The sequence below is a fragment of the Echeneis naucrates genome, chromosome 6 (assembly GCF_900963305.1).
Source record: "Echeneis naucrates chromosome 6, fEcheNa1.1, whole genome shotgun sequence".
Classification (NCBI taxonomy): domain Eukaryota; kingdom Metazoa; phylum Chordata; class Actinopteri; order Carangiformes; family Echeneidae; genus Echeneis; species Echeneis naucrates.
The window spans coordinates 7724680-7748129 of NC_042516.1; the positions used below are offsets into that span (position 1 = coordinate 7724680).

Sequence of the window (23450 nt, forward strand, 5' to 3'; positions counted from 1 at the left end):
TGGAACCTTTTCAACAGGATGTGCTCTAAAAGAGGGAACGATCCAAGTACAGTCTGTGCGCATGAATGCATCAGAATCAATAAGCCAATGGAATCGTATATATAATCGTACAGCATAGAGCTGCAACTAAGCTTGCTGATAATGCAGCCTGTGTTTTAGTATTGAAGTATTTCCTCAGTCTGATCACTCCAGGAATAACTGAAGAGACAGGCTGAGACTTTGCTCCAGTGCCACCTACTGTTATATTGAACGTACTGCAATAACACTTCTCCCAACTCAACACATCTGTGGGTTAAACTGTGAACTAGGTCTTAAAGTTGAATACAACTACTATTAATATATTTAGCAATTTCTATGTGTCTTTTTTATTGTAATTTGTTGTGTTTCATCATGACAGTGTACTAAAATGGAACGGGAATGAAATCACTCAAATGTTATATTGTATATAATATAACAATAATAGAATACAGACAAAAGAATGTTTTTATACACGCTTTAAAAATACAGTTTTCTAATAACATTTTAACACCACCACTAATATCCCTTATCCTTATCTGGGTCATGAGGGTGCTGGAGCCAATCCCAGCTCACTCTGGGTGAGGGGCGGAGTACACCCTGGACAGGTAACCAGTCCATCACAGGGCCAACACACAGAGACAGACACAGACCAACAACCACTCACACTCTCACTCACACCTACGGATAACTTAGAGTCACCAATTAACCCAAACATGATGTGTGGGAGGAAACCCACACAGGCACGGGAAGTCCACACAGAAAGGCCCCAGGCCGGGAACCAAACCCGTGACCTTCAAATCAAATCAGATTTATTTGTATAGCACCAAATCAAAACAAAGTTACATCAAGCCATTTTAGCAACAGTTGCCCTGCACACATTCAGCAGTGAGTGTATAAGCCCACCAGCTCCACACCCGGGCTAGGCCAGGTAACTCAACAGAAACCGCTGCAGAGGTAGAGAAAACAACCGCACACGGCACAGCGGCCACTTCCTCACTCACTCAGAAGCTCCGCCCACTCACTCCACGCATGCGTTCCAGAGAGAGAGCGAGAGAGAGAGAGAGAGAGAGCGAGAGCGGCATGGTGGTGGTGCAGGAGAGGTTGGTGCTCCAAACAGGTGAAGCCAGGAACATGATGCTGCGTGAAGTTCATGGAGATGAGCTGCAGTGCAGGATTCATGAAGATAAAGGAGCAGCAGGCGTTGCAGGAACATGGGGTGGAGATGAGTCACCACCTGCAGGATGAGGACAGGAAGAGAGGAGAGAGGAGCTGGGAGAGACAGAGACTTTGGGAAAACATGGTTAGTAAGAACTGGGAGAAACAGGGATTTTTAAGAAGCGTGGTTATTGTCAGCACATGCAAGGGGGCAGAGTGAGAGTGAGAGAGAGGGAGAGGGAGAGAGAGCAAGAGAGAGAGAGAGAGAGAGAGAGAGAGGCTCAGTCCTTCCCCCAGTAGCCTGGGCCTATAGCAGCACAGCTAAAGAGTAGAGGACTTTTATAAGGACTTTTGATTACTGGAAGATCTGCCTTCAGATTTACTCTTGGAGACTCTAGGAACCACAAGTAAACCTCCATCTAGAGAGCAGAGTGGCCGACTAGTCAGTAAGGAACTATGAGCTCCCTGAGATATGATGGAGTTTGGCCATTACGAGCTTTATATTTTAACAGAAGGATTTTAAATTCTACTCTGTATTTTACCGGGAGCCAATGAAGAGCAGCTAACACAGGAGAGATGAGATCTCTTTTCCTGGTTCCTGTTAATATTTGTCCAGCAGCGTTCTGAATCATCTGAAGGCCTTTCAGAGACTTTCATGCCCCTTTTTATTCGTAAATCATAAATTTACATGTCCTGCTCTGCTTTTCATTCACTCATGAACTACCCATATTGTTTGAATGGATGGCATCTAGCTGGAAAGGAGTGACGTAGAGGTCAGCGACACATCTTGGCTAAGACCATTCAAATCCATTATTTGCCTGAAGCCTGATTTCCCCACCAAGCCTGATGACTGGACCGTTTTGAATGGGAAAGATTTAAATCTTTTAGATGCAGCAGGAGGAGCAGATCATTTTACTACTGAACACAAAGCTGGATTTGGGTCTGTTTTGATTTCATTAGTTTAGTAAAGCGTGCTGACATGAAAAGCAAATCGAAAACAACCAAACGCTGCGGTTTGTTGCATTTATCGGCTGCTTTCTCACCACTTTAAAATGGGGATATTTAAGTATGAATATATTTTTCTGTCTTCCATAAGTTACCTGATTGCAAAAAGAAATTGAGGTCTCTGAGTATGAGAGAACTAAATTGGGTATGAAATTTGTGGAAATAATCGACACGGTCTCGCATCATCCATAGCCAAAATACGAGGAGGCCAATCTTTTTTCCTTCTTTAATGATGAGATTAAAAGACAATTAGTTTGCTTTATAAATTTGTATTATATCATGAGCAAAAAGGACTTGTGCATCAAACTTTTTCTCAGCTGACACATATGAAACGATAGGATCGATAGGGTTAGGTGGGTGTGGTGAGCTGCGCCGAGCTGGGAGTGACCAGGTCTGCAGCTGTTATAAGTAAAATGACAGCACCTATACGGCATGACACAAACTGCCCTCGGTGATCAGGGTCCCGCTCACAGGCCCATCATTTATTTGTCGCGAAGATAGAACAGTTATGGGGAACAAGAGCAGCCCTCAGCTCATACTCTCTTTTCTGCTCATTGCAGCTCTTCGCTTGGACTCACTTATCGTAAAAAGGGGGAGTTATTTGATATTTGGTGAGATGAACTGGACGGAGGCGAGAAATTACTGCCAGAAGAATTACATTGACATGATTACTTGGAAGCAAGCGCACGCAAAACTGTCTGCATCCATTGTGAAGCTGGGAGTCACCCAAATTTGGATCGGCCTTCACAGAGATCCAGAGAAAGGCTCAAACTGGAGGCCGATAAATGTAAAGTCAGTATCTCATTTGTGATCATCTTTATGCTGTTTTTAATATTTTGCAGTATAAAGGAGGTAAAATTCAGCTGCTGAACAAGAAACCCTTTGTTTGTTTGTCTTTTTTAGAACTGGAGTGGGGCTCTTAGGAGACGACCTCTCACAGAGCACAGCCTGGGCCGAAGGGCAGCACAGCGGTCACTGTGCAGTCATTGGAGATGATCAGTTGTGGTACAGTGATCTGTGTTCAAGTGAATATCACGTTTATTGTTCATCAGGAGAAAGAGTTAACTTTCATGAAGTCAAGTTAAATTGGTCCAAAGCTGTTCTGTATTGTAAGGATTTGAATTATGATCTTGCCATCATCATGGAAACAAGCAGGGCCAAATCAAGTTTAGGTGGCTGGATTGGGTTGTACCAGCAGGCTGGTAATAACTGGGACTGGATCAGCGACGGCCCGTCTGACTACAGGAACTGGGCTCCAGGAGAGCCTCTCACTGCTGACTGTGCGTCTTTTGATGCCACCACGCAAAAGTGGTACAGCAAAAAGTGCTCCCAAAAGCTTCCCTTTCTCTGCACGTATGACAACTTGTTGTTGGTGAAGAAGAACAAGACGTGGGATGAAGCCCTGAGGTACTGCAGGGGCATCAAAAAGGACTGTGATGACTCCTCAGGGGTCTGCAAACCCACCTACGAAATCCTGAACCTGCCAGACTTAAGTGAGTACAGCTATGTCAGAGGCCGGATATATAAAGCCACAACAGATGAGGTAAGTGGACGGGGTGGGGGACACATCAGCAAAAGAGACAGACTTTTTTTACTCATTGCACCCTTAAAATGAATGAAGTTGCTGAAAAGGTTTTTCCTGTACAGTGTTGGCTTTAGCGGTGGAGTTTTATGAGAAAAGTCATAAAAAATGAATATCTTATTAATGATTACATTTACTTTGTAACCCTTTGTTAAATTCAATGATTAAAGTTAAATTAAATGATGAACCCCTTGCCCAAGACTGGGAATGAATGAACTTGATGGAGACATTACTAAATAAAATAATAAATTTAATAACTTTTTTTTTTTTTTTTTTTAAGTTTAGTCTGTATTTTGTGATGCAAGTCTTATCCCGACAGCACAGCGTCAGGAGTTTGATTTCCGGGCCTGGGGCTTGGGAGGGTTTACTCCCACCCTCCAAAGACATAATGTTGTATGTCTGTAGGAGTGTGTGTGTGAGTGGTTGTTGGTCTCTGTCTGTCTCTGTGTGTTGACCCTGTGATGGACTGGTGACCTGTCCAGGGTGTACCCCACCCCTCACCCAGAGAGAGCTGGGATTGGCTCCAGCACCTCCTGGGACCTGGAAACGGACAAGCAGTGAAAGATGAATGAGTTAATGAAGTCTAATCCCCCTTGAATGGACTGAATTGTTTTACTCCTCTGTATAGCTCATGTTAGTGTGGACGTGCCTGCCCAACCTTTGAATAACTCAGAATAACTCAGATGAACTCAAAGACACTTTTATTCCATTTTTACTACGTGTCACTTTGTTAGAATTTGTTTTTCATCTGTCAAGGAATATATTACATTTCCATCCATCCATCGTCATCCGCTTGTTGACGAATGACAATGTTCTGTTTTTCTATCCGGGGTCAGGTCACGGTATATTGCATTTGACAACGTTTGCTATACAAGTATATTCAAATTTCGGTCTTATCGCTTGCCTTCTTTTACAGCACAGGTAGAGGACCACATGACTAATTTGTTGTTGAAGACAAGACCCTCATTGATCTAAATATTATTTCCAGGTTTGGGTGGGACTGCGCTTCCTGGGAGGGACGTGGTGGTGGACAAATGGAGATGAGCCAGCCAACAAGGAGATGCTGATGAAGTGTCCACTCCAGTGGGACCACTGTGGGACCGTGTCCAAATATGGCACAGACAACTGGATCACCAGGGACTGCTCAGAAAAAAGAAACTTCATCTGCCACAAAATAACATAAACGGTACCTGTGGCTTTTACAGAGCTCACTGCTCCTTTATAAATACCCGTTTTGAGTGCCAATTACTAGTTTGAGATCAGTTTGTTAACTGATAAGTTCGTAATTTTTTTTTTTTTTTCTAAAAAGTGAGAAAGGACCAGAATATTACTCACAGTTACTATAGTACATATTGACAAATTGACAGAGACAAATCAAATCAAATCAGATTTATTTATTTAGTGCCAAATCATAACAAAGTTACATCAAGCCATTTTACATATAGATCAGGTCTAGACCAAAGTCTTCATAAATTGATTGAAAGAGACCCAACAGATCCCCCGATGAGCAAGCACTTGGCGACAGTGGCAAGGAAAAACTTCCTTTAAGAGGCAGAAACCTCGAGCAGAACCAGGCTCAGGGGGGGCGGCCATCTGCCTCGACCGGTTGGGTTGGGAAAGGAAGAGAAAAAGTAAGATGGAGAGACAGAGAGACACACAAAAATGAAATAATTCAAACATTTTGATCCTCAGCCAAACCGTAAGTGTGAAAATACTTCAGAAAAACCTTTTGATATATCATGGAGCTTGTGCAGCTGAATTGACAGAGTGCAGTTGAATGAAAAAAGTAGGAGGTGAATGAAAACACAAAACAACCCAAAAAAATTAAACTTGACCAAATAAAAAGCATTTGGAGAAAACCCTCAAAACACACATTGAAACCTTAGCTGATTAAAATGTACACTACCAGGCGAAAGTTTGGACACTTTCCTGTCCTACAAATGAAATCTGCTCCGACAACGAACCTTAAAAAAAAAGAAGAAATAAATCCTAATATTGTGAACCTCCATCCTGATTGTGACGCCATTGAAAGCTCCAAAGTTGTCTAAAGATATTTACACGTTACAAAAGAAATTTGCTCACACAATGAAAATTTAAAAAAATAAATAAATAAATAAAAATTATTCCAAATATTTTGAACCTCCATCCTGATTGTGACGCCATTAAAAGCTCCAAAGTTGTCTAAAGGTATTTACACATATTACAAATGAAATTTTCTCACAACATGAACCTTAAAAAGTTGACAACAGATATTTTCAAATTACTCACAAATGAAATCTGCTCACACAATGAAACGTAAAAAAAGAAATAAATCCAAATATTTTGATCCTCCATCCTGATGGTGAATCTTCTTGGTTCATGTGCTTTACACACAGTAGAGAACCGCCTCACGTGGAGAGGTTACTAGAACTTACGATGCACGTGAGGAGCGTCTACAGAGGCTGCTCCAGAGTCAAGCCACTTGGTGACGTCATTAAAAGCTGATTGACGAAGACATTGACACATGGTACAAATGACATCTGCTCACACAATGAAACGCAAAAAGAAAGAAATCATTCCAAAAATTTTGATCCTCCATTCTGATTGTGACGCCATTAAAAGCTCCAAAGTTGACAAAAGATATTTAAACATGTTACAAATTAAATTTACTCACAACATGAAACTAAAGAAAAAAAAAAAAAATCCTAACATTTTGATCCTCCATCCTGATTGTGACATTATTAAAAGCTCCAAAGTTAATTAAAGATATTTGCATTTCTGACAAATGAGATTTGTTCACACAATGAACCTTAAAAAGAAAGAAAGAAAGAAATCATAATATTGTGAACCTCCATCCTGATTGTGACGCAATTAATTCTCCAAAGTTGACTTAATATATTTACACGTTACAAATTAAATTTACTCACAAAGTTGAAAACAAAAAGAAAGAAATAATTCCAAATATTTGGAATTAAAACTCAGAAACAAAAATACACCCAAATATTTTGAACATCCACCCTGATTGTGACACAATTAAAAGCTCCATAGTTGACAAAAGATATTTAAACATGTTACAAATTAAATTTACTCACAAAATGAAACTTAAAAAAACCCCAAATAAATCCTAATATTTTGAACCTCTATCCTGATTTTGACGCCATTTAAAGCTTCAAAGTTAATTAAAGATATTTGCATTTCTGACAAATGAAATTTGTTCACACAATGAACCTTAAATAGAAAGAAAGAAAGAAATCCTAATATTTTGAATCTCCATCCTGATTGTGACGCCATTAAAAGCTCCAAAGTTGTCAAAGGTATTTACACATATTACAAATGAAATTATCTCACAATATAAACCTTAAAACGCTGACAACAAATATTTTCAGATTTCTCACAAATGAAATCTGCTCACACAATGAAACTCAAAAAATATATATGAATGATTGAAGTAATTCAAACATTTTGATCCTCAGCCAAACCGTAAGTGTGAAAATACTTCAGAAAAACCTTTTGATATATCATGGAGCTTGTGCAGCTGAATTGACAGAGTGCAGTTGAATGAAAAAAGTAGGAGGTGAATGAAAACACAAAACAACCCAAAAAAATTAAACTTGACCAAATAAAAGCATTTGGAGAAAACCCTCAAAACACACATTGAAACCTTAGCTGATTAAAATGTACACTACCAGGCGAAAGTTTGGACACTTTCCTGTTCATTTGAATGACACAGTGAGTCCAAACTTTTGACTGGTAGTGTACATCAAGGAGAACTGCAGCCTGATGGTGAACCTAAAGCTGTAAAGACACATACATCAATGACGTGTGTTACAAATGAAATCTGCTCCGACAAAGAACCTTAAAAAAAAAGAAGAAATAAATCCTAATATTTTGAACCTCCATCCTGATTGTGACGCCATTGAAAGCTCCAAAGTTGTCTAAAGATATTTACACGTTACAAAAGAAATTTGCTCACAAAATGAAACTTAAAAAAAACCCAAATAAGTCTGAATATTTTGATCCTCCATTCTGATTGTGATGAAATTAAAAGCTCTAAAGTTGTCTAAATATATTTACACATATTACAAAAGAAATTTGCTCACACTGTGAACCTTCAAAACAAAAAGAACTCCAAATATTTTGATCCTCCATTCTGATTGTGACGCAATTAAAAGCTCCAAAGTTGTCAAAGATATTTACACATATTACAAATGAAATTATCTCACAATATGAACCTTAAAAAGTTGACAACAAATATTTTCAAATTACTCACAAATGAAATCTGTTCACACAATGAAACACAAAAAAAACAAAAAAAACTAACAAATACTTCTAAATATTTTGATCCTCCATCCTGATTGTGAGGCCATTAAAAGCTCCAAAGTTGTCAAAGGTATTTACACATATTACAAATGAAATTATCTCACAATATAAACCTTAAAAATTTGACAACAAATATTTTCAGATTTCTCACAAATGAAATCTGCTCACACAATGAAACGTAAAAAAAAGAAATAAATCCAAATATTTTGATCCTCCATCCTGATGGTGAATCTTCTTGGTTCATGTGCTTTACACACAGTAGAGAACCGCCTCACGTGGAGAGGTTACTAGAACTTACGATGCACGTGAGGCTGCTCCAGAGTCAAGCCACTTGGTGACGTCATTAAAAGCTCCAGAGTTGACGAAGATATTGACACATGGTACAAATGAAATCTGCTCACACAATAAAACTCAAAAAATATATATGAATGATTGAAGTAATTCAAACATTTTGATCCTCAGCCAAACCGTAAGTGTGAAAATGCTTCAGAAAAACCTTTTGATATATCATGGAGCTTGTGCAGCTGAATTGACAGAGTGCAGTTGAATGAAAAAAGTAGGAGGTGAATAAAAACACAAAACAACCCAAAAAAATTTAACTTGACCAAATAAAAAGCATTTGGAGAAAACCCTCAAAACACACATTGAAACCTTAGCTGATTAAAATGTACACTACCAGGCGAAAGTTTGGACACTTTCCTGTTCATTTGAATGACACAGTGAGTCCAAACTTTTGACTGGTAGTGTACATCAAGGAGAACTGCAGCCTGATGGTGAACCTAAAGCTGTAAAGACACATACATCAATGACGTGTGTTACAAATGAAATCTGCTCCGACAAAGAACCTTAAAAAAAAAGAAGAAATAAATCCTAATATTTTGAACCTCCATCCTGATTGTGACGCCATTAAAAGCTTCAAAGTTAATTAAAGATATTTGCATTTCTGACAAATGAGATTTGTTCAGACAATGAACCTGAAAAAGAAAGAAAGAAAGAAATCCTAATATTTTGAAAGCTCCAAAGTTGTCTAAAGATATTTACATGTTACAAAAGAAATTTCTCTCACAATATGAACCTTAAAAAGTTGATGAAAGATATTTTAACATTTCTCACGAATGAAATCTGTTCACACAATTAAATGGAAAAAAAAGAAATCCTAATATTTTGAACCTCCATCCTGATTGTGACGCCATCTAAAGATATTTACACATATTACAAATGAAATTTTCTCACAACATGAACCTTAAAAAGTTGACAACAGATATTTTCAAATTACTCACAAATGACATCTGCTCACACAATGAAACGCAAAAAGAAAGAAATCATTCCAAAAATTTTGATCCTCCATTCTGATTGTGACGCCATTAAAAGCTCCAAAGTTGACAGAAGATATTTAAACATATTACAAATTGAATTTACTCACAACATGAAACTAAAGAAAAAAGAAATAAATCCAAACATTTTGATCCTCCATCCTGATTGTGACGCCATTAAAAGCTCCAAAGTTGTCTAAAGGTATTTACACATATTACAAATGAAATTTTCTCACAATATAAACCTTAAAAAGTTGACAACAGATATTTTAAAATTACTCACAAATGAAATCTGCTCACACAATGAAACGCAAAAAAAAAATAAATCCAAATATTTTGATCCTCCATCCTGATGGTGAATCTTCTTGGTTCATGTGCTTTACACACAGTAGAGAACCGCCTCACGTGGAGAGGTTACTAGAACTTACGATGCACGTGAGGAGCGTCTCCAGAGGCTGCTCCAGAGTCAAGCCACTTGGTGACTCCAGAGTTGACAAAAGATATTTAAACATGTTACAAATTAAATTTCTCTCACAATATGAACCTTAAAAAGTTGATGAAAGATATTTTAACATTTCTCACGAATTAAATCTGTTCACACAATTAAATGGAAAAAAAAGAAATAAATCCTAATATTTTGAACCTCCATCCTGATGGTGACGTCATTAAAAGCTCCAAAGTTGACAAAGATATTGACACGTGGTACAAATTAAATCTGCTCACACAATGAAAAACAAAAAGTACGAAATAATTCCAAATATTTGGAATTAAAACTCAGAAACAAAAATCATTCCAAATATTTTGAACATCCACCCTGATTGTGACACAATTAAAAGCTCCAAAGTTGACAAAAGATATTTAAACATGTTACAAATGAAATTTCTCTCACAATATGAACCTTAAAAAGTTGATGAAAGATATTTTAACATTTCTCAAGAATGAAATCTGTTCACACAATTAAATGGAAAAAGAAGAAATAAATCCTAATATTTTGAACCTCCATCCTGATTGTGACGCCATTAAAAGCTCCAAACAAATGAAATCTGCTCCGACAACGAACCTTAAAAAAAAAGAAGAAATAAATCCTAATATTATGAACCTCCATCCTGATTGTGACGCCATTGAAAGCTCCAAAGTTGTCTAAAGATATTTACACGTTACAAAAGAAATTTGCTCACGCTGTGAACCTTAAAATGAAAAAGAATTCCAAATATTTTGATCCTCCATCCTGATTGTGACGCAATTAATTCTCCAAAGTTGACTTAATATATTTACACGTTACAAATTAAATTTACTCACAAAGTTGAAAACAAAAAGAAAGAAATAATTCCAAATATTTGGAATTAAAACTCAGAAACAAAAATACACCCAAATATTTTGAACATCCACCCTGATTGTGACACAATTAAAAGCTCCAAAGTTGACAAAAGATATTTAAACATGCTACAAATTAAATTTACTCACAAAATGAAACTTAAAAAAACCCCAAATAAATCCTAATATTTTGAACCTCCATCCTGATTGTGACACCATTAAAAGTTCCAAAGTTGACAAAGATATTGACACCTGGTACATATGAAATCTGCTCACACAATGAAACTCAAAAAAAGAAATAAATCCTAATATTTTGAACCTCCATCCTGATTGTGACGCCATTAAAAGCTCCAAACAAATGAAATCTGCTCCGACAACGAACCTTAAAAAAAAAAGAAGAAATAAATCCTAATATTTTGAACCTCCATCCTGATTGTGACGCCATTAAAAGCTCCAAACAAATGAAATCTGCTCCGACAACGAACCTTAAAAAAAAGGAAGAAATAAATCCAAATATTTTGAACCTCCATCCTGATTGTGACGCCATCTAAAGATATTTACACATATTACAAATGAAATTTTCTCACGACATGAACCTTAAAAAGTTGACAACAGATATTTTCAAATTACTCACAAATGAAATCTGCTCACACAATGAAACGTAAAAAAAGAAATAAATCCAAATATTTTGATCCTCCATCCTGATGGTGAATCTTCTTGGTTCATGTGCTTTACACACAGTAGAGAACCGCCTCACGTGGAGAGGTTACTAGAACTTACGATGCACGTGAGGAGCGTCTACAGAGGCTGCTCCAGAGTCAAGCCACTTGGTGACGTCATTAAAAGCTCCAGAGTTGACGAAGATATTGACACATGGTACAAATAAAATTTACTCACAACATGAAACTAAAAAAAAAAAAGAAATAAATCCTAACATTTTGATCCTCCATCCTGATTGTGACACCATTAAAAGTTCCAAAGTTGACAAAAATATTGACACGTGTTACATATGAAATCTGCTCACACAATAAAACTCAAAAAATATATATGAATGATTGAAGTAATTCAAACATTTTGATCCTCAGCCAAACCGTAAGTGTGAAAATACTTCAGAAAAACCTTTTGATATATCATGGAGCTTGTGCAGCTGAATTGACAGAGTGCAGTTGAATGAAAAAAGTAGGAGGTGAATGAAAACACAAAACAACCCAAAAAATTAAACTTGACCAAATAAAAAGCATTTGGAGAAAACCCTCAAAACACACATTGAAACCTTAGCTGATTAAAATGTACACTACCAGGCGAAAGTTTGGACACTTTCCTGTTCATTTGAATGACACAGTGAGTCCAAACTTTTGACTGGTAGTGTACATCAAGGAGAACTGCAGCCTGATGGTGAACCTAAAGCTGTAAAGACACATACATCAATGACGTGTGTTACAAATGAAATCTGCTCCGACAAAGAACCTTAAAAAAAAAGAAGAAATAAATCCTAATATTTTGAACCTCCATCCTGATTGTGACGCCATTAAAAGCTTCAAAGTTAATTAAAGATATTTGCATTTCTGACAAATGAGATTTGTTCACACAATGAACCTTAAAAAGAAGGAAAGAAATAAATCCTAATATTTTGAACCTCCATCCTGATGGTGACGCCATTAAAAGCTCCAAACAAATGAAATCTGCTCAGACAACGAACCTTAAAAAAAAAAAGAAGAAATAAATCCTAATATTTTGAACCTCCATCCTGATTGTGACGCCATCTAAAGATATTTACACATATTACAAATGAAATTTTCTCACAACATGAACCTTAAAAAGTTGACAACAGATATTTTCAAATTACTCACAAATGAAATCTGCTCACACAATGAAACGTAAAAAAAGAAATAAATCCAAATATTTTGATCCTCCATCCTGATGGTGAATCTTCTTGGTTCATGTGCTTTACACACAGTAGAGAACCGCCTCACGTGGAGAGGTTACTAGAACTTACGATGCACGTGAGGCTGCTCCAGAGTCAAGCCACTTGGTGACGTCATTAAAAGCTGATTGACGAAGACATTGACACATGGTACAAATGACATCTGCTCACACAATGAAACGCAAAAAGAAAGAAATCATTCCAAAAATTTTGATCCTCCATTCTGATTGTGACGCCATTAAGAGCTCCAAAGTTGACAGAAGATATTTAAACATATTACAAATTGAATTTACTCACAACATGAAACTGAAGAAAAAAGAAATAAATCCAAACATTTTGATCCTCCATCCTGATTGTGACGCCATTAAAAGCTCCAAAGTTGTCTAAAGGTATTTACACATATTACAAATGAAATTATCTCACAATATGAACCTTAAAAAGTTGACAACAAATATTTTCAGATTTCTCACAAATGAAATCTGCTCACACAATGAAACGCAAAAAAAAAATATATATACATCCAAATATTTTGATCCTCCATCCTGATTGTGACGCCATTAAAAGCTCCAAAGTTGTCAAAGGTATTTACACATATTACAAATGAAATTTTCTCACAATATAAACCTTAAAAAGTTGACAACAGATATTTTAAAATTACTCACAAATGAAATCTGCTAACAAAATGAAACGCAAAAAATATATATGAATGTTTGAAGTAATTCAAACATTTTGATCCTCAGCCAAACCGTAAGTGTGAAAATACTTCAGAAAAACCTTTTGATATATCATGGAGCTTGTGCAGCTGAATTGACAGAGTGCAGTTGAATGAAAAAAGTAGGAGGTGAATGAAAACACAAAACAACCCAAAAAAATTAAACTTGACCAAATAAAAAGCATTTGGAGAAAACCCTCAAAACGCACATTGAAACCTTAGCTGATTAAAATGTACACTACCAGGCGAAAGTTTGGACACTTTCCTGTTCATTTGAATGACACAGTGAGTCCAAACTTTTGACTGGTAGTGTACATCAAGGAGAACTGCAGCCTGATGGTGAACCTAAAGCTGTAAAGACACATACATCAATGACGTGTGTTACAAATGAAATCTGCTCTGACAAAGAACCTTAAAAAAGAAAAAAAAACAGAAGAAATAAATCCTAATATTATGAACCTCCATCCTGATTGTGACGCCATTAAAAGCTTCAAAGTTAATTAAAGATATTTGCATTTCTGACAAATGAGATTTGTTCACACAATGAACCTTAAAAAGAAAGAAAGAAATAAATCCTAATATTTTGAACCTCCATCCTGATTGTGACGCCATTGAAAGCTCCAAAGTTGTCTAAAGATATTTACACATATTACAAATGAAATTTTCTCACAACATGAACCTTAAAAAGTTGACAACAGATATTTTCAAATTACTCACAAATGAAATCTGCTCACACAATGAAACGTAAAAAAAGAAATAAATCCAAATATTTTGATCCTCCATCCTGATGGTGAATCTTCTTGGTTCATGTGCTTTACACACAGTAGAGAACCGCCTCACGTGGAGAGGTTACTAGAACTTACGATGCACGTGAGGAGCGTCTACAGAGGCTGCTCCAGAGTCAAGCCACTTGGTGACGTCATTAAAAGCTCCAGAGTTGACGAAGATATTGACACATGGTACAAATGAAATCTGCTCACACAATGAAACTCAAAAAGAAAGAAATCATTCCAAATATTTTGATCCTCCATCCTGATTGTGACGCCATTAAAAGCTCCAAAGTTGACAAAAGATATTTAAACATGTTACAAATTAAATTTACTCACAACATGAAACTAAAGAAAAAAGAAATAAATCCTAACATTTTGATCCTCCATCCTGATTGTGACATCATTGAAAGCTCCAAAGTTGTCTAAAGATATTTACACATATTACAAATGAAATTTCTCTCACAATATGAACCTTAAAAAGTTGATGAAAGATATTTTAACATTTCTCACGAATGAAATCTGTTCACACAATTAAATGGAAAAAAAAGAAATAAATCCTAATATTTTGAACCTCCATCCTGATTTTGACGCCATTTAAATCTTCAAAGTTGTCTAAAGATATTTACACGTTACAAAAGAAATTTGCTCACACTATGAACCTTAAAATGAAAAAGAATTCCAAATATTTTGAACCTCCATCCTGATTGTGACACAATTAAAAGCTCCAAAGTTGACAAAAGATATTTAAACATGTTACAAATTAAATTTACTCACAAAATGAAACTTAAAAAAACCCCAAATAAATCCTAACATTTTGAACCTCCATCCTGATTGTGACGCCATTGAAAGCTCCAAAGTTGTCTAAAGATATTTACACGTTACAAAAGAAATTTGCTCACACTATGAAAATTAAAAAAAAAAATAAATAAAAAAAAATATTCCAAATATTGTGAACCTCCATCCTGATTGTGACGCCATTGAAAGCTCCAAAGCTGTCTAAAGATATTTACACGTTACAAAAGAAATCTGCTCACGCTGTGAACCTTAAAATGAAAAAGAATTCCAAATATTTTGATCCTCCATCCTGATTGTGACGCAATTAATTCTCCAAAGTTGACTTAATATATTTACACGTTACAAATTAAATTTACTCACAAAGTTGAAAACAAAAAGAAAGAAATAATTCCAAATATTTGGAATTAAAACTCAGAAACAAAAATACACCCAAATATTTAGAACATCCACCCTGATTGTGACAAAATTAAAAGCTCCAAAGTTGACAAAAGATATTTAAACATGTTACAAATTAAATTTACTCACAAAATGAAACTTAAAAAAACCCCAAATAAATCCTAACATTTTGATCCTCCATCCTGATTGTGACACCATTAAAAGTTCCAAAGCTGACAAAGATATTGACACCTGGTACATATGAAATCTGCTCACACAATGAAACTCAAAAAATATATATGAATGAGTCAAATAATTCAAACATTTTGATCCTCAGCCAAACCGTAAGTGTGAAAATACTTCAGAAAAACCTTTTGATATATCATGGAGCTTGTGCAGCTGAATTGACAGAGTGCAGTTGAATGAAAAAAGTAGGAGGTGAATGAAAACACAAAACAACCCAAAAAAATTAAACTTGACCAAATAAAAAGCATTTGGAGAAAACCCTCAAAACACACATTGAAACCTTAGCTGATTAAAATGTACACTACCAGGCGAAAGTTTGGACACTTTCCTGTTCATTTGAATGACACAGTGAGTCCAAACTTTTGACTGGTAGTGTACATCAAGGAGAACTGCAGCCTGATGGTGAACCTAAAGCTGTAAAGACACATACATCAATGACGTGTGTTACAAATGAAATCTGCTCCGACAAAGAACCTTAAAAAAAAAGAAGAAATAAATCCTAATATTTTGAACCTCCATCCTGATTGTGACGCCATTAAAAGCTTCAAAGTTAATTAAAGATATTTGCATTTCTGACAAATGAGATTTGTTCACACAATGAACCTTAAAAAGAAAGAAAGAAATAAATCCTAATATTTTGAACCTCCATCCTGATTGTGACGCCATTAAAAGCTCCAAACAAATGAAATCTGCTCCGACAACGAACCTTAAAAAAAAAGAAGAAATAAATCCTAACATTTTGATCCTCCATCCTGATTGTGACGCCATTGAAAGCTCCAAAGTTGTCTAAAGATATTTACACGTTACAAAAGAAATTTGCTCACACTATGAAAATTGAAAAAAATAAATAAATAAATAAAAATTATTCCAAATATTTTGAACCTCCATCCTGATTGTGACGCCATCTAAAGATATTTACACATATTACAAATGAAATTTTCTCACAATATAAACCTTAAAAAGTTGACAACAGATATTTTCAAATTACTCGCAAATGAAATCTGCTCACACAATGAAACGCAAAAAAAGAAATAAATCCAAATATTTTGATCCTCCATCCTGATGGTGAATCTTCTTGGTTCATGTGCTTTACACACAGTAGAGAACCGCCTCACGTGGAGAGGTTACTAGAACTTACGATGCACGTGAGGAGCGTCTACAGAGGCTGCTCCAGAGTCAAGCCACTTGGTGACGTCATTAAAAGCTCCAGAGTTGACGAAGACATTGACACATGGTACAAATTAAATCTGCTCACACAATGAAAAACAAAAAGTAAGAAATAATTCCAAATATTTGGAATTAAAACTCAGAAACAAAAATCATTACAAACATTTTGATCCTCCATCCTGATTGTGACATCATTAAAAGCTCCAAAGTTAATTAAAGATATTTGCATTTCTGACAAATGAGATTTGTTCACACAATGAACCTTAAAAAGAAAGAAAGAAAGAAATCATAATATTTTGAAAGCTCCAAAGTTGTCTAAAGATATTTACACGTTACAAAAGAAATCTGCTCACGCTGTGAACCTTAAAATGAAAAAGAATTCCAAATATTTTGATCCTCCATCCTGATTGTGACGCAATTAATTCTCCAAAGTTGACTTAATATATTTACACGTTACAAATTAAATTTACTCACAAAGTTGAAAACAAAAAGAAAGAAATAATTCCAAATATTTGGAATTAAAACTCAGAAACAAAAATACACCCAAATATTTTGAACATCCACCCTGATTGTGACACAATTAAAAGCTCCAAAGTTGACAAAAGATATTTAAACATGCTACAAATTAAATTTACTCACAAAATGAAACTTAAAAAAACCCCAAATAAATCCTAATATTTTGATCCTCCATCCTGATTGTGACACCATTAAAAGTTCCAAAGTTGACAAAGATATTGACACCTGGTACATATGAAATCTGCTCACACAATGAAACTCAAAAAATATATATGAATGAGTCAAATAATTCAAACATTTTGATCCTCAGCCAAACCGTAAGTGTGAAAATACTTCAGAAAAACCTTTTGATATATCATGGAGCTTGTGCAGCTGAATTGACAGAGTGCAGGTGAATGAAAAAAGTAGGAGGTGAATGAAAACACAAAACAACCCAAAAAAATTAAACTTGACCAAATAAAAAGCATTTGGAGAAAACCCTCAAAACACACATTGAAACCTTAGCTGATTAAAATGTACACTACCAGGCGAAAGTTTGGACACTTTCCTGTTCATTTGAATGACACAGTGAGTCCAAACTTTTGACTGGTAGTGTACATCAAGGAGAACTGCAGCCTGATGGTGAACCTAAAGCTGTAAAGACACATACATCAATGACGTGTGTTACAAATGAAATCTGCTCCGACAAAGAACCTTAAAAAAAAAGAAGAAATAAATCCTAATATTTTGAACCTCCATCCTGATTGTGACGCCATTAAAAGCTTCAAAGTTAATTAAAGATATTTGCATTTCTGACAAATGAGATTTGTTCACACAATGAACCTTAAAAAAAAAAGAAGAAATAAATCCTAATATTTTGAACCTCCATCCTGATTGTGACGCCATGAAAAGCTCCAAACAAATGAAATCTGCTCCGACAATGAACCTTAAAAAAAAAGAAGAAATAAATCCTAATATTTTGAACCTCCATCCTGATTGTGACGCCATTGAAAGCTCCAAAGTTGTCTAAAGATATTTACACGTTACAAAAGAAATTTGCTCACAGTATGAAAATTTTAAAAAATAAATAAATAAATAAAAATTATTCCAAATATTTTGAACCTCCATCCTGATTGTGACGCCATTAAAAGCTTCAAAGTTAATTAAAGATATTTGCATTTCTGACAAATGAGATTTGTTCACACAATGAACCTTAAAAAGAAAGAAAGAAATAAATCCTAATATTTTGAACCTCCATCCTGATTGTGACGCCATTAAAAGCTCCAAACAAATGAAATCTGCTCCGACAACGAACTTTAAAAAAAAAAGAAGAAATAAATCCTAATATTTTGAACCTCCATCCTGACTGTGACGCGATTGAAAGCTCCAAAGTTGTCTAAAGATATTTACACGTTACAAAAGAAATTTGCTCACACTATGAAAATTGAAAAAAAGAAATAAATAAATAAAAATTATTCCAAATATTTTGAACCTCCATCCTGATTGTGACGCCATCTAAAGATATTTACACATATTACAAATGAAATTTTCTCACAACATGAACCTTAAAAAGTTGACAACAGATATTTTCAAATTACTCACAAATGAAATCTGCTCACACAATGAAACGTAAAAAAAGAAATAAATCCAAATATTTTGATCCTCCATCCTGATGGTGAATCTTCTTGGTTCATGTGCTTTACACACAGTAGAGAACCGCCTCACGTGGAGAGGTTACTAGAACTTACGATGCACGTGAGGCTGCTCCAGAGTCAAGCCACTTGGTGACGTCATTAAAAGCTGATTGACGAAGATATTGACACATGGTACAAATGACATCTGCTCACACAATGAAACGCAAAAAGAAAGAAATCATTCCAAAAATTTTGATCCTCCATTCTGATTGTGACGCCATTAAAAGCTCCAAAGTTGACAAAAGATATTTAAACATGTTACAAATGAAATTTTCTCACAACATGAACCTTAAAAAGTTGACAACAGATATTTTAAAATTACTCACAAATGAAATCTGCTCACACAATGAAACGTAAAAAAAGAAATAAATCCAAATATTTTGATCCTCCATCCTGATGGTGAATCTTCTTGGTTCATGTGCTTTACACACAGTAGAGAACCGCCTCACGTGGAGAGGTTACTAGAACTTACGATGCACGTGAGGAGCGTCTACAGAGGCTGCTCCAGAGTCAAGCCACTTGGTGACGTCATTAAAAGCTCCAGAGTTGACAAAAGATATTTAAACATGTTACAAATTAAATTTACTCACAACATGAAACTAAAGAAAAAAGAAATAAATCCTAACATTTTGATCCTCCATCCTGATTGTGACATCATTAAAAGCTCCAAAGTTGTCTAAAGATATTTACACATATTACAAATGAAATTTCTCTCACAATATGAACCTTAAAAAGTTGATGAAAGATATTTTAACATTTCTCACGAATTAAATCTGTTCACACAATTAAATGGAAAAAAAAGAAATAAATCCTAATATTTTGAACCTCCATCCTGATGGTGACGTCATTAAAAGCTCCAAAGTTGACAAAGATATTGACACGTGGTACAAATTAAATCTGCTCACACAATGAAAAACAAAAATTATGAAATAATTCCAAATATTTGGAATTAAAACTCAGAAACAAAAATCATTCCAAATATTTTGAACATCCACCCTGATTGTGACACAATTAAAAGCTCCAAAGTTGACAAAAGATATTTAAACATGTTACAAATGAAATTTTCTCACAACATGAACCTTAAAAAGTTGACAACAGATATTTTCAAATTACTCACAAATGAAATCTGCTCACACAATGAAATGCAAAAAAAAAAAAAAAGAAAAAAACAAAACCCAAATACTTCTAAATATTTTGATCCTCCATCCTGATGGTGACGTCATTAAAAGCTCCAAAGTTGTCAAAGGTATTTACACATATTACAAAGGAAATTATCTCACAATATGAACCTTAAAAAGTTGACAATATTTTCAGACTTCTCACAAATGAAATCTGCTCACACAATTGAATGGAAAAAAAGAAATAAATCCTAATATTTTGAACCTCCATCCTGATTGTGACGCCATTAAAAGCTCCAAACAAATGAAATCTGCTCCGACAACGAACCTTAAAAAAAAGGAAGAAATAAATCCTAATATTTTGAACCTCCATCCTGATGGTGACGCCATTGAAAGCTCCAAAGTTGTCTAAAGATATTTACACATATTACAAATGAAATTTTCTCACAACATGAACCTTAAAAAGTTGACAACAGATATTTTCAAATTACTCACAAATGACATCTGCTCACACAATGAAACGCAAAAAGAAAGAAATCATTCCAAAAATGTTGATCCTCCATTCTGATTGTGACGCCATTAAAAGCTCCAAAGTTGACAGAAGATATTTAAACATATTACAAATTGAATTTACTCACAACATGAAACTAAAGAAAAAAGAAATAAATCCAAACATTTTCATCCTCCATCCTGATTGTGACATCATTAAAAGCTCCAAAGTTGTCAAAGGTATTTACACATATTACAAATGAAATTATCTCACAATATAAACCTTAAAAAGTTGACAACAAATATTTTCAGATTTCTCACAAATGAAATCTGCTCACACAATGAAACGCAAAAAAAAAAAAAAAAAATACATCCAAATATTTTGATCCTCCATCCTGATGGTGAATCTTCTTGGTTCATGTGCTTTACACACAGTAGAGAACCGCCTCACGTGGAGAGGTTACTAGAACTTACGATGCACGTGAGGAGCGTCTCCAGAGGCTGCTCCAGAGTCAAGCCACTTGGTGACGTCATTAAAAGCTCCAAAGTTGACGAAGATATTGACACATGGTACAAATAAAATTTACTCACAACATGAAACTAAAAAAAAAAAAGAAATGAATCCTAACATTTTGATCCTCCATCCTGATTGTGACACCATTAAAAGTTCCAAAGTTGACAAAAATATTGACATGTGTTACATATGAAATCTGCTCACACAATAAAACTCAAAAAATATATATGAATGATTGTATTAATTCAAACATTTTGATCCTCAGCCAAACCGTAAGTGTGAAAATACTTCAGAAAAACCTTTTGATATATCATGGAGCTTGTGCAGCTGAATTGACAGAGTGCAGTTGAATGAAAAAAGTAGGAGGTGAATGAAAACACAAAACAACCCAAAAAAATTAAACTTGACCAAATAAAAAGCATTTGGAGAAAACCCTCAAAACACACATTGAAACCTTAGCTGATTAAAATGTACACTACCAGGCGAAAGTTTGGACACTTTCCTGTTCATTTGAATGACACAGTGAGTCCAAACTTTTGACTGGTAGTGTACATCAAGGAGAACTGCAGCCTGATGGTGAACCTAAAGCTGTAAAGACACATACATCAATGACGTGTGTTACAAATGAAATCTGCTCCGACAAAGAACCTTAAAAAAAAAGAAGAAATAAATCCTAATATTTTGAACCTCCATCCTGATTGTGACGCCATTAAAAGCTTCAAAGTTAATTAAAGATATTTGCATTTCTGACAAATGAGATTTGTTCACACAATGAACCTTAAAAAGAAAGAAAGAAATAAATCCTAATATTTTGAACCTCCATCCTGATTGTGACGCCATTAAAAGCTCCAAACAAATGAAATCTGCTCCGACAACGAACCTTAAAAAGAAAGAAGAAATAAATCCTAATATTGTGAACCTCCATCCTGATTGTGACGCCATTGAAAGCTCCAAAGTTGTCTAAAGATATTTACACGTTACAAAAGAAATTTGCTCACACTGTGAAAATTAAAAAAAAAAAAAAAATTATTCCAAATATTTTGAACCTCCATCCTGATTGTGACGCCATTGAAAGCTCCAAAGTTGTCTAAAGATATTTACACGTTACAAAAGAAATTTGCTCACGCTGTGAACCTTAAAATGAAAAAGAATTCAAAATATTTTGAACCTCCATCCTGATTGTGACGCAATTAATTCTCCAAAGTTGTCTAAAGATATTTACATGTTACAAAAGAAATTTGCTCACACTGTGAACCTTAAAATGAAAAAGAATTCCTAATATTTTGAACCTCCATCTTGATTGTGAAGCAACTAATTCTCCAAAGTTGACTGAATATATTTACACATTACAAATTAAATTTACTCACAAAATGAAACTTGAATGAAAAAAAAACCCAAATAAGTCCTCATATTTTGATCCTACATCCTGATGGTGATGCAATTAAGAGCTCCAAATTGATATATTGACACGTGGTATAAATGAAATCTGCTCACACAATAAAACGCAAAAAAAACAAAAAAAAAACAAATACATCCTAATATTTTGATCCTCCATTCTGATTGTGACGCCATTAAAGGCTGCAAAGTTGGGAAAAGATATTTTCAAATTTCTCACAAATGAAATTTACTCACACAATGAAAAACAAAAAGAGAAATAAATCCAAATATTTTGATCCTCCATTCTGATTGTGACTCCATTAATTCTCCAAAGTTGACAAAGATATTGACACCTGGTACATATGAAATCTATTCACACATTGAAACTCAAAAAATATATATGAATGATGAAATAATTCAAAACATTTTGATCCTCAGCCAAACCGTAAGTGTGAAAATACTTCAGAAAAACCTTTTGATATATCATGGAGCTTTTGCAGCTGAATTGACAGAGTACAGTTGAATGAAAAAAGTAGGAGGTGAAAACAAAAAACAAACCAAAAAAAATTAAACATGACCATTTCATGGTCATGTTTAAATTCATGTTTAATGAATTAAATCTGCTCCCACTATGAACCTTATAAAAAAAAAAGAAATCCTAACATTTTGATCCTCCATCCTGATGGTGACGCCATTAAAAGCTCCAAAGTTGACTAAACATATTTAAACTTGTTACAAATGAAATGTTCTCACAGTGAAACTCAGGGTGTAAGTTACAGCAGACTAACTGCACAGCCAAACCCAAAACAAAACACGTTATGTCTCAGTAGATGAAAGAAAAAAACGTGAATCCCTACTTTTTCCAAGACCCGTGCAGGTTGCAGCAAACTTTCCTGAAACTAGCTCGAAGCACTCGTTACAGTGAAGCCCGTTTAACGTTTCCGTGTGTCGGCAGTTGACGGTTTGATCCAGAAAAAGTCCTCCTCGGGTGTAGTCCAGTGCGTGTCCGGTTTGGGTTCAGCTCGGGTCCAACTGAGAGACTTCAAAGCGATTTCTGACTTCAGAATTCTGACGTTCCACGTCATTGT

General features: G+C 35.0%; 1 protein-coding gene and 1 long non-coding RNA gene across 2 annotated transcripts; both read left to right on the forward strand.

The window, feature by feature from the left end:
* Window positions 1-2700: 2700 nt before the first annotated feature.
* On the forward strand, window positions 2701-5063 carry LOC115045505 (macrophage mannose receptor 1-like). Its single transcript, XM_029505238.1, has 3 exons — window positions 2701-2970; window positions 3082-3721; window positions 4749-5063. The coding sequence occupies exons 1-3, from the start codon at window positions 2795-2797 to the stop codon at window positions 4941-4943; spliced, it is 1011 nt and encodes a 336-aa protein (XP_029361098.1). The 5' UTR covers window positions 2701-2794; the 3' UTR covers window positions 4944-5063.
* Window positions 5064-5317: 254 nt separating this feature from the next.
* On the forward strand, window positions 5318-9694 carry LOC115044448 (uncharacterized). The gene is made up of 2 exons (XR_003840826.1): window positions 5318-5947; window positions 9259-9694. It is a non-coding gene; the product is annotated as an uncharacterized LOC115044448 (long non-coding RNA).
* The last annotated feature ends 13756 nt before the right edge of the window (window positions 9695-23450 follow it).